Source organism: Piliocolobus tephrosceles, chromosome 5, assembly GCF_002776525.5.
Source record: "Piliocolobus tephrosceles isolate RC106 chromosome 5, ASM277652v3, whole genome shotgun sequence".
NCBI classification, from domain to species: domain Eukaryota; kingdom Metazoa; phylum Chordata; class Mammalia; order Primates; family Cercopithecidae; genus Piliocolobus; species Piliocolobus tephrosceles.
Genome location: NC_045438.1, coordinates 84,912,300 through 84,928,354, shown reverse-complemented (window position 1 = coordinate 84,928,354; position 16,055 = coordinate 84,912,300). Strand labels below are relative to the sequence as shown.

At 38.5% G+C, this 16,055-nt stretch overlaps 1 protein-coding gene across 1 annotated transcript in view; it reads left to right on the top strand.

Moving 5' to 3' along the window:
* The first annotated feature begins 3,781 nt into the window (after window positions 1–3,781).
* Window positions 3,782–16,055, top strand: part of CFAP206 (cilia and flagella associated protein 206) — a 56,349-nt gene continuing 44,075 nt past the window's right edge. Inside the window, exons 1-7 of the mRNA XM_023205250.1 lie at window positions 3,782–3,893; window positions 5,568–5,680; window positions 6,324–6,407; window positions 9,532–9,622; window positions 11,448–11,636; window positions 12,429–12,587; window positions 13,960–14,168. Coding sequence (XP_023061018.1) covers window positions 5,573–5,680; window positions 6,324–6,407; window positions 9,532–9,622; window positions 11,448–11,636; window positions 12,429–12,587; window positions 13,960–14,168 — 840 coding nt within the window. The 5' untranslated portion in view covers window positions 3,782–3,893; window positions 5,568–5,572. The remainder of the gene's footprint in view (window positions 3,894–5,567; window positions 5,681–6,323; window positions 6,408–9,531; window positions 9,623–11,447; window positions 11,637–12,428; window positions 12,588–13,959; window positions 14,169–16,055) is intronic.

Sequence of the window (16,055 nt, the reverse complement as noted above, 5' to 3'; positions counted from 1 at the left end):
AGCTATCAATCCATACAGTCAAGCACAGAATGACCGGGGAGTATAAGCTAAATAATTCTTAGAGCTCACAGAGGATGAGAAGACACTTGAGCTCTGACCAGCCAGAGTGGAGAGTTCTCAGTGAAAACCAAGGAATCCATTGAAGACCTCTGAGCAGTTATTAATTAGTAGTAGGGCCAAATTATTCCTGGAATGAAGACTACTGTAGACCTACCCTAATAAAGCTTAAAAACAGTCCTCAAATGAATCAAACTCATCCACAAATAACTGGCTGAAAAAAAGGCACAACCTTCCTAAAGGGGGACAATAAAATTCAGACACTCAACAAGGATGCAATTCACAATGTCCAGTATTCAATAAAAAAAATGATTATTATTTGTTGTTGTTGCTTGTTTTTGAGATGGAGTCTCAGTCTGTCGCCCAGGCTGGAGTGCAGTGGCGCGATCTCAGCTCACTGCAAGCTCCGCCTCCCAGGTTCAAGCAATTCTCCTGCCTCAGCCTCCTGAGCAGCTGGGATTACAGGCACCCGCCACCACGCCCAGCTAATTTTTTGTATTTTTAGTAGAGACAGCGTTTCACTATGTTGGCCAGGCTGGTCTCAAACTCCTGACCTCAGGCGATCCACCCGCCTCAGCCTCCTAAAGTGCTGGGATTACAAGCGTGAGCCATTGCGTCCGGCTCAATAAAAAATTATTAAACATGCTAAGAAGCTCAACTCATCTGAGCTTAAAACCTCTTAAAGTCTTAGGAAAAGGAAAAATTGTAACTCTCTCTTTAAAAGTTGAATAGTTTGTGACATACTAAAGTCACTTAATCAGAAGGAATTAATTCTACAATATTCTTAAAGGCAATCTTTCAGCTTTTAGATTAAAACAATTTGATAAAATGGGGTTCACTTCTAGAAAGACTTCTATCACAATTCTATTTTAAGACTGTTTTACGTAGATTTGTAATCTGGTGTTCTGAAACAACATAAAGCTTGGTTTCTCTTTTAACAAAACTGAGACGAGTTCTCATGCCTTCTTTTTCTCAAGGTAAATATATCCAATTCTATCTTATTCTGACAACAATTTTCTTGTCATTCTCTGGATGCACTCTGGTTCCTCCATGTTTTTTAATTAAATGCCATTGCTGCCATGTTAAAACTAGAAATAATTAGTTCTACAAAGACTAGAAGTCCAATAAACCATGGGAGTATAAAATATATTGTCATAGTTGATGTCAATAATAACCATGATAAAGGTCACAAAATACTAGTATCTAAAGTTTATGAATCCTTTTATCTATGTCAGATGCTGTGCTAAGAGCTTCATGAGGGCTATCTCATTTTACTCTCACAACTCTGTGAGATAGATACCATTGTTTTCTCTGTTTCATAAATGAGAAATTTAGATCACTGAAAGGTTTATAAATGAACTCTTTCCACAATTATACTGTATAATAAGCCACTCCAAAACTCAGTGGTTTAAAACAATACTCATTAATTATCACACATCTACAGGTTGACTGGAGTTTGGCTGGTCTAGGCCTGGGCCCCAGTTGGGCAACTCTGCATCTTACTGAAAGATCGGCTCAGGCAATTCTGTGCCATATGCATGTCATTCTGGGACCAAAGAGCTTGCTAGGGTATGTACTTCTCATGGCAGTGACACAGGCACAAGAGAGAAAGCAGAAATATGGGGTCTCTTAAGGCCTTGGATCTGATTTGGCACACTGTTACTTCACCACAACCCATTGGTCAAAGCAAGTCACACAGCTAAATTCAAAACCAAGGATTGGGGAAGAATACCCCACCAAAGTCCATGGCAAGGCTGTGGATGTGAGAGGCATGAAGGATGTGGTAGAATAATTCAATGTAGCACAAAACGCTCAATAATACTTCCAAAGTCATACCCACTGTAGCAGTCAGGGATTCAGTTTGGCTGAATGTAGCAGAAAACCCAAATAACAGTAGCTTAATAAAATAGGAGTTTATCTTCTCTCATGCAAAGTCTGGAGATAGCCAGTCAAGAAGCTGATAGGGCTGTTCCATGACATTACCAGGAACTCAGGTTCCTTCTTCATTTCTGTTCCACCATCCTTAAGATGTGACCCTCATGTTTATGTTCACAACACGGCTGCTGGAGCTTCAGCCCCATATTCTCATTTCAAGTAGAAAGAAAAGGAAAGGCAACAGACATAAAATGGAAGTACACCTCATCCAGTGATTATACTTACATCTCATTGGCCAGACCATGTCACAGGCCACTCTCACTGAGAAAGAGGTTGAGAGATTTTTTTTTTTTTTTTTAAGAGAACACTGTCATTCCCAACACGGGGTTAAATTAGTAATAAAAAGAAAAGAAAACATTGACATTAAGTAGAAATTAACAGTATCAAACATACTCAGGATTTGCCCATTAGTTTAAAACTATACTTAATATGATATGATTCTTACCATCTTAAAAAATATTTAATATTCTAATATATAATATATGCTCATGGAAGACATTTTGGTAGCTATCTTAAAGTACAAAGAAGACAAATCAGCCATAAGCCATTACAAAGATACAACCACTGTTAAAATTTTGCTATCTCACCTTCCTTTGGTTGCTTTACCTTGTACACTTACAGTATATTTGTATATCTAAATTGGGCTCATTCTCTACAAATAGCCAGTCTCATCTCCCCAGTATTTTAAAATTTTGTTTTATAGATCATAAGACAATATATACTCATTATGGAAAAATCTAGAAAAAACAGAAAAGTATAAAGAAATAAAAATACTTTACCTATAATTCCATCCTTAGATCCAATTCCTTGCTATGATTTTGAAAAAATGACTTATACACTTTTTGTGCATTATATGTACGTCAATATAGTTTAAGTCATATTATATATAAATTTTGCATTTGGCTTTTAAAAAATATAAGACAAACACAAGGTTTTTATTAACATAATTTTAAATACCTGCCTGATATTTTACTTAAATATCGTGTTTAGATTTCCAAGGTTGTGCTATTATAAATCATGTTACTCTGAACATCTATTTTTACACAAGCTTCATCCACATTTCGGGAACATTTTCTAGAAGGTGGAAATAAAATTGTGTCATATTATGATGTGTATTTTTGAGTTTTTGTGTTGATTCATTTCCTAGTAATCAGGGAATGTCCTTAAGCAAAGCATATTCTGCATGTTTGTTTGCAGTTTGAGAAAAGTTACTGTTTAAAAATAAAACCTTGTTGTTTGATGCTCTCCTTCTAATGCGTATTTAATCCTTTTTCACACTTTCACTTCTGAAGGTGGGCCTAACGACATGATCGTTAAGGGATAAAACTTCATTATTTTGACTGGGACACTAATGTGTTCTTATCATGTGCTTCTTGAATGAGTTTTCTCTTCGGGCATCTTGGAGCGTTCTGTTACAGACTTCCTTTGAACAACAGGACATGAAATAAAACCTCGATACTTTTTACTTTTGTTTATTAAATCTAGATACTTTTACAAGAACCCTATTTGTCCAGGATACAGCCCTTCTGTTTTCCCAGCCTCTCCAACTGGCTCCTCCCTCTCCCCCACCCCGCTTTCAAAGCCGCCCCATCGTTCCCACGCTAGCAAGTTAATGTCCTTATTTACGAGAACTTGTGTTTCACAGTCTTAACCACGGAGGTTAAGATGTCTCTGCCTGGAATTCCTTTGTTTTTAAAGTTTTTCCAGCCCATCTTTTGGGGAAAAGACCCTCAAAGGGACCCAGCCCCGCCCCCACCTGGCCCCGCCCCCTCTGGTCCGGAGTCTTCCATCTCCATGGTTACGCGGCGGTTGCTGCAAGAGCCCAACTGCCCCGACAGTCGCGGTGAGGGCCCCAGGACAGAAGCAGACAGACACGGCTCCTGCTGTCGATTCCGATCCAGGTCAGCCTACTCGGGGCTCCGCGCCCTTGACCCGGAGGTGTATCCCGCCAGGCGGCGAGCGTGGGGCAGCTGGCGGAGCCCGGGCGGCTGGAGGACCGCGTCCTGCCTAGTAGAGACTTAGCTCTCAGTCTCGATTCTTTAGGCTTCGCCGCCGCTGAGCTGGAACAGCGGTCCATTCCTGCCGGAGGCGCCCAGGGCTGCAGGGCGGCCCTCTAGGCCCTGCGCAGGTGCCTGAGGCCTCCCGCCTCTGTTCCACTCCACTGGCTACCCCAGAAGCCGGACCTCGGGAGACTTAGTAATTGGTGGGTGGATGTGTGGAAGGTGCTGAGCCGCGTCCCTAGCGAACCGGCAGCATTGCGCATGCGCACACAGACCCGGAGCGGGATGGACTCTCCCACAGACTGTCACTCGCGCATGCGCTGCCTGCGATCCTGGAGTACTGATTGAAAGCTGTTTTAAGCGATTCCCTTATGCCGCGCACTGTTGTAACCACTAAATAGATAAGACGAATTTAGTCCTCACGCCTCTGGGAAGAAGTGAAACAAGTGCCCAAGATCTCACAGCTAGACAGTGGTCGGGTCACGATGAAATCTAGGCAATCTGGTTTCACTGGACAAAATGCCTCGTGTTTCCTACCCATCCGTCGGAAAGCTAATAATGCTGAGGAGTTAGCTTTATCTACCTGATATTGCCTTTGTTATACTCTACATGCCAAGTTCCATTGTGCTCAGTTACTAATATTCAGGAAAATCAGAAAACTCGGTCAAAACCTGCCACTTTTTCCTTAGAGTAAATGGAATTAATAACCAGGAGTTCATTTTTTCCCATGATGCATAACTCTTACGTTTTGGTTTTTGCTTTTGTGTTTTTTATCGAGAGTCTGAACTCCATTTTAGATGTGCGGAAGATTATTTCAATGATCTGAGCAAGAATTGTTTTCCAAGATTCTAGTACAATTACGAAAGGTTATTTAGTGAATGTGGTTGAATAAGCATTTCCTCTTTCAAGCTGTACTCTTGGGTTTCTCATTAATTTTACCTTCCTCCCCTACAAATACTGCTTAGCCTTTTTTTTTTTTTTTTTGATACGCAGTTTCGCTCTTGTTGCCCAGGCTGGAGTGCAATGGCTCGATCTGGGCTCACCGCAACCTCCGCCTCCCGGGTTCAAGCGATTATCCTGCCTCGGCCTCCCGAGTAGCTGAGATTACAGGCGCCGGCCACCACGCCCGGCTAATTTTGTATTTTTAGTAGAGACGGGGTTTCTCCGTGTTGGTCAGGCGGGTCTCGAACTCCTGACCTCAGCTGATCCGCCTGCCTCGGCCTCCCAAAAGGCTGGGATTACAGGCGTGAGCCATCGCGCCCAGCCTGCTTAGCCTTTTTTTAAAATTAAGAATATCATGATAGGAATATCTGTTTAGTGACCATAATTTAAATAATTGAAAATGTTAATTTTCAGATGTTTCAATTATTTGAAATCCCAATCATTGTCTGTCTTCAATAAAGTCCTTCATTTTTAAAAATAATGAAAAACAGGAGAGGCCTAGATACTAATAAAAACACTAAAAGCTAATACATGATATTATGACTCTTTACAAACACAATATTGGAGAAATCAAAAGAGAAAAAAACAAATTTGCATAAAACCACGTTTTTAAAAAAAAATTGTTTTATTTAGCCAGAATGCCTCCAACTCAGGCCGAAAGTGTTATAAGGAGTATTATACGAGAAATAGGACAAGAATGTGCAGCCTATGGAGAGATTGTTTCTGAAACTCTGATTGCTTTTATGGTAAGAAGAATCTTTTTGTGATTACTACTTTATTAAGAGGTTTTTTAAGATGTGGTGTCCATTTTCCCCTTTAAATTCTGTGAAGCTTTCATAGATGTTTTTCAGCTTAAACATAATGAGATCATCGGACAAGTTAGTGAAAACATTTTAAAAACGTTTATAGAGCATGTGAGTTGTAGATTTATAGAGACTGATTTAGAAGACCTTGATGAGTTTGGAAAACATCAATAATGTTCTCCTGTGTGGGAATTTTTTGATGTGTATTTTTGTTTGCCGTTGTTAAAAATTACTCATTGCTATGGTTTCTCTGTTCTTGCTTTTGGTTAAGATAACAATACACAATAAAAATACAATAAAATATACCATAGTTTCCCAACTGAAAACCTAGCCATTGCTTTCAACTTATTTCCCCATATAACTTTTCTAGCACCCCATTCAAGTTTGATGTTTGTCACTTCTCTTCTTCAGCCTCTAACAAGGGTACTGATGAGTTCAGTAGTAAGAAAAATAGTTGAAAAACCAACCCCAATGTAATCAGGAGGTAGTTGGTTAAAAAATGGAAACATATTAAACTAATAATATGAAATAAAATTGCTTAATGGATTCTTTCCTATTTAATGGACTCGTTCCTACTTTTTTCCAGGTGAAAGCTGTTGTCCTGGATCCAAGTAATGGCTTTAACATGGATAGAACCCTCATGAAAAGTGATGTGCAGAATCTTGTTAAGGTGATTACCCAACAGTCCTCAAATTTGCAATTACTTATTCTCAGTTGTAAACACAGTATTTGTGTTAGTCATTATTGCCTTCAGTTGCATGAAACAAAAGCCCACAAAATAGTAGTACACACGAGGTATTTTTCTCATAACACAAAGTCTGGAGAGACATAGACCCTTCTTCCTGGCTTCCTGGGGCATGCCATCCTTGCAATATGGTCATCTGATGGTCAAAAGATAGCTACCCTACCTCTAGGTAGAAAGAAGGGGGGAAGGCAAAGGACAAAATACGTATGCCAATTGGGTCTATCACCTTCTATCCAGAAAATAATAATTTTCCCAGAATCCCTTCCATCTACTTACATTTATTGACCAGAATGATACTGTAAGTGACCTAGGGACATTCACTTCTTTTTTCTTTTTTAGATGAATAAATCCCTGCCCCAATCCAAATTGAGGCTCTGTTAGTAAGGAAGGAAGGGCAGGGAAATTGGGAAGGTAGCAGCATCTGCTACAGTATTTTAGTGAAACCTTGTTATTAATCTCTTATGTTGCAAACATTAACTGGTTTGTCATACACTGTGAAGTTAAATAGAACTAAATTAATTTGCATTTCTCTAATGCTGAGTGATGTTGAGCATTTTTTTCATGCTTGTTGGCAATTTGTATGTCTTCTTTTGAAAAATGTCTATTCATGGCCTTTGCCCACTTTATAATGGGGTTATTTGTTGTTGTCGAGTTGTTTGAGTTCCTCGTAGATCCTGAATATTAGTCCTTTGTCAGATGCATAGTTTGTACATATTTTCTCCCATTCTGCAGGTTTTCTTTTCACTCTGTTGATTATTCATTTTGATGTGTAGAAGCTTTTTAGTTTATTTAAATCCAATTTGTCTATTTCTGTTGCATTTGCTTTTAAGTAATGAATTCTTTGCATAGGCCAATGTCCAGCCCTAGGTTTTTTTCTGGTATTTTTATAGTTTCAGGTCTTACATTTAAGTCTTTAATCAATCTTGAGTTGTTAATTTTTGTATATGGTGAGACATTGGGATCCGGTTTCATTCTTCTGCATATGGTAATCCAATTTTCCCAGCACCATTTATTGAATAGGATGTCATTTCTCCAGTGTATGTTTCTGTTGACTTTGTCAAAGATCACCTGACTGCAGGTATGTGGCTTTATGTCTGGATTTTCTATTCTGACAATGAGATACAATCTTACACCAGTTAGAATGTCTTTAAAAAGTCAAAACATAACAGATATTGGGGAGGATGCAGAGAAAAGATGGTATAAAGCTTGTTCTTAGCAATAAGGGAAGTGATTATGACAATCAGAAATGTTATTGGAAAGCCATGGAAGAGAATCAAGGAGGGGCAGAAAATAAGTTATTCTCCTTGTCAGGACCCAGGAAGACTTCTCCATTCCCCTCAAGCCCCAACTCAACTACGTCGGAAAGAATCAAGCCAATATACTTTTAATATGACAGGTACATAAACTAACAATGTATAATTCAAGTGACAATTTTTTTCTCAACTAAAAATCATGTGGATGAGCTATTTTTTTAAGTGTGCATTTTAGAACAGTACTTCTCTGTGTGGAAGGATCCAGGTGCACAGACTTCTGCAAAGACACAGTGTCCAATCCTCAGTCTTGCATTCTCCCCACCCTCCTCCCAGGAAAGCAGGGCTGGTGCTCAGGGAGACGGGTTGAGAGTGATGCTGCCAAGTGCCTGCCAGCTGCAGTATATTCAGCCTACAGGGTGAGCAGTGAAGGAAGTGGGGGAGGGAGGTGATGAGTAGAGATGAGAGAAGGAAAGAAAAACTGAGGTTAATATTCAATCTAAAGAGGCAAGGCAGAGAAGGGAAATGAGCCATCTATGTGGGAGCTCATGGGAGAAAACAGACCAGGAGAAGAAATATCAAGGGTAGAACAAGAGAAATTTTGTGAAGAGAGGGGTGGTAGTTACAGCAGCTTTTAAATTAATTTAATTTAATTTAATTTTTTGAGATGCAGTCTCACTCTGTCTCCCAAGCTGGAGTGCAGTGGCACGATCTCAGCTCGTTGCCATGTCCACCTCCCAGGTTCTCAAGCAATTCTCCTGTCTCAGCCTCCCGAGTAGCTGGGACTACAGGTGTGCGCCACCACGCCCAGCTAATTTTTGTATTTTTAGTAGAGACGGGGTTTCATCATGTTAACCAGGCTGGTCTCGAACTCCTGACCTCGGGTGATCTGCCCACCTCAGCCTCCCAAAGTGCTGGGATTACAGGTGTGAGCCACCATGCTGGCTGCAGCAACTTTTTATAAAATAAACTTAGCAGTGTTGTTCAAGGCACAAATAAATAGTAACGAGGAACTCTAGAAGAGTTTTAGACTGGAATATAAGCTTTGTGGTACATTTACCCACATTTAGACTGCCCAAACTAACCAAAACATCAGGTTTCTTGCCTTCAACTAAACTACTAGCCACCTGGGCATGATGATTATTGGTTAACTCAAGGGAAATGACTTATTGCTTAACAAATGTTATTGGTAGTAAAGATATGGAATCAACCTAAGTGTCCATCAACAGATGATTGGATAAAGAAAATGTATATACACATACACACCATGGAATACTATTGAGCCATAAAAAATGATGAAATCATGTCTTGTGGCAACATAGATGGAACTGGAGGCTACTATCTTAAGTGAAATAACTCAGAAAGTAAAATACCACATGTTCTCACTTACAAGTGGGAGCTAAATAATACATACACAGGGACATAGAGAGTGGAACAGTAGACACTGGAGACTTGGGAGGGTGAGAGGGGAGTGAGGGATGAGAAATCACTTAATGGGTACAATGTCCACTATTCAGGTGTGAGCTACCCTAAAAGCCCAGGCTTCACCACTACACACAATATATCCATGTAACAAAATGACACTTGAACCCCCTAAATCTATAAAAGTAAAAAAAGTTATTGGTTAAATAAACTATAAAAAGCCTGAAGTCTTCAAGGAGAAAAAATAATAATAAAAGGGGTTATCAGTGAATAAATATCAGGAACCACTGCTTTTCCCTTGATTTTTGAAAATAACTTTAGGAAATACTTGTCTCAGAAACTATAACTAGACGTATTCATGGGCTATTCTTTTCTAGCTTTGTATGACTCGGCTATTGGATACTAAAAATCCATCCCTGGATACTATTAAGATGCAAGTCTACTTTGATATGAATTATACAAATCGAGGTAACATATACTACCTATGTTTATACTTATTTTCATACTGTATTACAGCTAAGAAGGGCTTCATTTGGCTGACAATGAATTTAACTGTTTAATCAATTTCACAATTTAATTTTTGGCAATCTTTTGAAATATTTTTCAACTTTGAGGACTATAACAATGTTAGAAATGCTAAATGAAAAAAAAAACATTGGCCTTTGTGAGGGTTAAAAGCGAATTCCAATTATTATGCTCATAATTATTGTTTCTAAGTCTATTGTATTTTAACCTTTATGGCACTAATACATAATAATTAGGAATTTGAACAACCAGCCCATTGAAGTTAAAAGTTTTTAATTTGTAGATTTCCCTGTTCTTGGTTTATGTTATTTTCTCATAATAATTACCTAAATTATATAGCTATTCAAAAATGAAATGAATGATGGGGAGTTTAAGTTTAGAAAGCTTTCAATATGTAACTTTTTTTTCTTTTGAGACAGTCTTGCTCTGTCACCCAGGCGGGAGTGTAGTGGCACGATCCACAGATCACTGCAACCTCTGACTCCCAGGTTGAAGCAATTCTCCCACCTCAGCCTCTCGAGTAGCTGGGACTATAGGTGTGTGCCACCTTGCCCAGCTAATTTTTGTATTCTTAGTAGAGACGGGATTTCGCCATGTTGCCCAGGCTGGTGTTGAACTCCAGGCCTAAGCCTGGCGTTCTGTCCGCACCTTGGACTCCCATAGTGCTGGGATTATGAGTGTGAGCCACCACGCCTGACTCATTATGTAAATAATTTAATGCATACATCAAACACAAGTTGGAAACAAAAGAAAAAGGAAAATGTAATTCTCTGTGGACCGCCTCTGCCTCTGCTGTATAAAACAAATCTATTTCTCTATGGACTACCTCTACTTCTACTATATAGTACAATCATTATTAACAATTTGATGATTTTTCTCTTTATTAGTTTCAGTTATGCTACCTATGTAAAAGTATGTATCTTGCATTTTTGCTTAATAGGGAAATTTTAAAGCAATAAAATAGTCATAGAATTGATAAAATTTAACCTATACATTTTTACATTTGTTATTTAAACATATTTTTAATTTGCAAAGTTCTCAGTTGGTTTTGTGGCAAGAGTATAAGTATAAACTGTGCGTGGTGGATATGTTAATTATTGCCCTTGTAATAGTAATATGGGTTGTCTTACAGAGTCATTGCAAGAATTGTACTTGCAACAAGTCAGTGAACAGTGTCCTGTCAAAGTTAAGCCTATCCCTCATCATATCACAGGAGTAATGAGGAGGGATACAGTTCTCAATGCAACATCGTATTATCAATAATGCTTTTCAGAGGAAATTTATCTAGAACTGAAATAAAAATACATGTAACTGAAAGGAACATATATACTACATATATATTTCTGCTACTATATATGCTTGTGTATAGTATACTACATGTGCTTACATATAGCATAAATATGTAATATGTATATATTTATTTTTTCATATAGTATTATATATATGTTGTAGAAATGGTCTTCTTTATTTTCTGCTTAATTGGGAGGTTTTAGCCTTTTCTGAAATTTACTGTTTAGTTTGGCTGTTTAAAGTCTTAGGTGTTTTGACAAAGTATTCCATTTAAGTCACTGTAATAAATCTTTCCTACTGGATTTTTGTCTTGAGGCTACTTGCTGGCCACTGTTTTTTATTTCATTACTACAGCTTAAGAAATTGCTTGTTTTCCTGAAGTAGAATTGCCATATCCAATCCCAGTTTTTCTCTATTTCTTATATAAGAAGAATTCTAAAAATCAAATATATAGAACATTGTTATTTGGCAATTTTAGTGGAATTTCTCGAAGAACATCACCGGGTTCTAGAGTCTAGATTAGGCTCTGTTACCAGAGAAATTACAGATAACAGAGCATGTGCTAAAGAAGAATTGGAAAGCCTGTACCGGAAGATTATCAGCTATGTGTTACTCCGCTCTGGCCTTGGATCCCCTACAGACATCAAGACTGTCAGAGAGGTAACAGGTAAAAAGTATAACCAATTTCCATTTCATAAGTGAAAATATATGATCATTGTATTTTATAAAATATGTTAAATTAGAAGTGTTAAAAATTGAAGTTTCCTTTTTATCTGAAAAAAACATCAGCACGAATGAGTTAAAATGTACCCAGTCTCCTTTTACACTGTGTGTCTGTTCTAAAACTCCAGTAGCACCTCTAGAAAGTGAAATATTGCTAATTTTCCTAGGGCTGCACATATCTAGGGACCTATTACACCTCATTAGAGAGACATTGATAGTAGGATTGAGGGTACCAGGCTGATTGAGTAAATGGAAAAGCTGGAAAGGGATATTTCATATTGATGAAAAGAATTGAGTCTGTCATTTAAAATGGATGATGGAAAGGGGCACTGTTTTATCCTTAGGAAGTCTTTGCCCTCTTTCATTCTTTAAAATGAGGAACAGGAAAAATGTCTAGCTCTCCTATGGCCTTCTTCTGTAATTATTTTAAAGCATCCATTTTTCGGCTCAGATCCCTAATTAGAAAGCTTGTTTTCATGCCCATTGCCAAAAAGTTACTGCTGGATGCACTTAATTATTAAAAATGGACGTGAGGCAATGGCATAACTCTCAGTAATCCAGCTTTGATGTGTGCTACATTTTATTATGTATTCTCTAACCAGGTATCAGTAATTTAAAGAATCATGTAAATAACTCAGACTCTTAACTTGCTGCTAAAGAAAAAATCTTATTTAACTTCTGATATCTTTATTCTATCATTTTGTTTTCCTTTTTTTTTTTTTCTGGTTTATTTTAGCTGCTCTACAGAGTGTTTTTCCTCAGGCTGAGCTTGGGACATTTCTAACTCTGTCTAAGAAGGACAAAGAACGCCAGCTGAAAGAACTCACCATGATTGTTACTGGAATTCGTTTATTTAACAGAGACTGTGGAAAAGGAGGAGAAGGCATCGATGATTGTAGGTATATCATTAGGTTAATACTAAAGGTTATGTATGTTTAAAATTTAAGTTGCACAGTGAGGAAGATAATAACATACCAGTGGCATTCTTAAATTTAAGATTTGCATTTTTTACTGTTTCCTGAAGAGTAACTACTGTTTATAATGTGTAGTGATTTTTACTTTTGCTGGGGCAAGACTTTACATTTTATGTACCATGAAGCTAGTAGGAGAAAGTGAATCAGTGAAAGCAATGAAGGGCCCTGCTCAAAGCTAACCTCCCCGTTCAGTGGGGCTTTATGTTCATTACTGCAAGTCAATAACCAAAAGGGAGTACAATTTAGTTATTTAAAAAATAAAAATCTTCCTGAAAACAGTTCCCGGTGCAGTTAATGGGATGAAAAGATCCACAAAGAGATATTTCAAATCTCTAAATTTGGGGGCATCTGCTTTGTGGTTATATACTTAATGCATTCTTTATAAGTTTGAAAGTACTTATGAAATATTTAATGAAGTACCTACCAGTAGAAGTAACTTCCTTATGAAATTTGGTACTCCTGTATGTAAGGTGTTAGTGTCTTTCACCAAATCACTAATCTAGTATAAAAGGGTAATTTTTTTCTATTTTAAAAACTGTTCTAAAAAGTCAAATTTCCATTTTCATAAATGACCCTCCCTTGCTAGACTATTCTGTCATTTTTCACCATCCAGATGAGTTTCTTAACAAATATTCCTTTTTTTTTTTTTTTTTTTTTAAATAACTAGAAGATATACAAAAGGAAGGGTCAGTGGCTCTTCTGGAAGCACATGGTTAACAACACATAATACCAAACTCTGCCTATTCTCTAAACTTCTACATTTAGTGGCAAAAGCTGACCTACTATAACTGGGTTATCATTTTGATAGTATCTTTTGTTTGAACTTGTTTGTTTTAGATTTTTTTTTTTTTTTTTTGAGATGGAGTTTCGCCCTTGTCGCCCAGATTGGAGTGCAGCGGCGCCATCTCGGCTCACTGCAACCTCCGCCTCCCAGGTTCAAGTGATTCTCCTGTGCTGAGATTACAGGCGCGCACCACCACACCCGGTTAATTTTTGTATTTTTAGTAGACACGGGGTTTCACCATGTTGGCCAGGATGGTCTCAATCTCTTGACCTCATGATCTGCCCGCCTCAGCCTCCCAAAGTGCTGGGATTACAGGCGTGAGCCCCTGCCCCCAGCCTAGATTCTTTTCTTTATGTCGTGGGACCCATGAAACACATGCCTCATTATTACTAATTTGATTGGGGAAAAAACCCTAACTTAATGCTTAAAATGTAACTACTTTCTAGGCTGCTTCTTCTTAATTGTTTTTAGTCTTCTTTATGGCTGCCTTTTTATACTCTTACAAATAGTGCCAGCTGTTCTCCATGTAGCAATCCCAGCCACCATGCACCATATTGATTACCAGCTTGAGACTGCCCGGAGCCAGGTATACCGCTACACAGCCATCCTTGAGAAGGCAGCCAACGACCCACACATGAGAGCTGAACTTCAGCCATATATGTTAAAAGAAGCGCTCTATAATATACGACAATATGAGGTCTTCCTTCAGATCATTTTGGTGAGTTAAGTTCATATGTATCATTTTCCATATAACGCAGTCTCTTTATATAAGGCCACATCAGGTAGAACCAGGTCACTAATTAAGGAGACAACCTCAATAACTGCTCAGTGTATATTGCTTTGGTAGGGTTAGGAATCAAAATAAAAATAGAAGAGTTGGGTTTTGATTTTAATGAAAATATTTTGGTAGAAATTGAATTTGTAGTTTTTCATTGGTATTTGATAATATGATTATTAGCATGCTGTAGTTAAAACAATGGTGTGTATGTAAGTAATACTATGTTTATTTTAGTTCAGAGCAAGTATCTAACATTGTGTGGCAGGTGGTTGCCTTTCAAATAATTTTTGTGTAATTATTTGTTCTCACTGTAACAACTGGTAGAAAAGATTTTTTTAAAGATTTTTTGTAGGCCAGGCACAGTGGCTCATGTCTGCAATCTTGGCACTTTGGGAGGCAAAGGTGGGCAGATCGCTTGAGCCCAAGAGTTCAAAACCAGCCTGGCCAACATGGCAAAACGCCATCTCTACAAAAAGTACAAAAATTAGCCAGGCACAGTGACATGTGCCTGTATTCTCAGCTGCTGAAGAGGCTGAGGTGGGAGGATCACTTGAGCCCGGGGGGCAGAGGTTGCACTGAGGCCAAGATCACACCACTGCACTCTGGCATGGGTGACAGAGGGAGACCCTGATCCTGACTCAAAAAAACTTAAAAAAAAAAAAAAAAAAAAAGAGTGGGGTCTTGCTATGTTGTCCAGGCTGGTCTTGAACATCTGGCTTCAAGCAATCCTCCTGCCTCAGCTTCCCAAAGTGCTGGGGTAACAGGCATAAGCCACCACACCTAGCCAGGTAAGATTTTTATATCTGGTGTTTCTAGATCTAATGAACAAGCCACACAGTATCCCTAGAGAGTTGGAAAATATGGTAAAGTGGTGGTTATAACCTTTTTAAAAAGTAGCAGTGCCCTTTCTGTCAGATAGAAACTTACTCAGAATCTTACAAATATAAAACAGATATCTACATAAAGGGATTGGAGGACCTTTTCACTAAGGGATATCCCCATGACACTCTAGGGTTGTAAGGGAGACAGTCTGTTAATTACTGCATGTTGGCAAGTTATGTTCCCACTCATCACCATTTACTTTTACACAACCTCTGTTTTCCAGTAACTATGAGACTCTCAGTTAATGGAACTGTCTTTTGTATGAGTGAATGCTAATTTCTTGAGGGATAGAAGAGGGTGTATTCTGACTACCTCTTCTTTTTAACTTGTATTTTAATGACTTGGTACTACTATTGGATGCACTTACCTAGCTGCCCGGATGACATGACTTCGTTCAGACTAGAGGTTGTCCTCACAACTAGCCTATCTAATTGTCTTCAGAAGGAGGATCCTAGCTGGGAGGCTGAGGTTGGAGAACTGCTTGAGGCCAGGAATTCAAGACCAGCCTGGGCAACATTACGAGACCCTGTCTCTACAAAAAATAAAATTAGCCAAGCGTGGTACTAATGGTACTAACTTATAATCCCAGCTACTCGGGAGGCTGAAGTAGGAAAATTGCTTGAGCCCAGGAGTTTGAGGATACAGTAAGCTTTGGCTATGCCACTGCGCTCCAGCTTGGGTAGCCAAGGAAGACCACATCTCTAAAAAGAATAAATATATAAATAATAATAAAAACCAAGTCACTCTCTTGGGGTAGATATTTTCCTTTACATTATCTTGTGGCTATCAGCCTTATGTTAACTAGTCAGCTACTAAGGGGATTTTGTAATCAATTTATTTTGAAGTGCATGTGAGTCCACAGGAGTCGAACTTCCCATTCACATTTGTCACCTGCATTCAAAGGCGATACTATAAGAAAGAACCTTGGGAAACTGTCACACAACT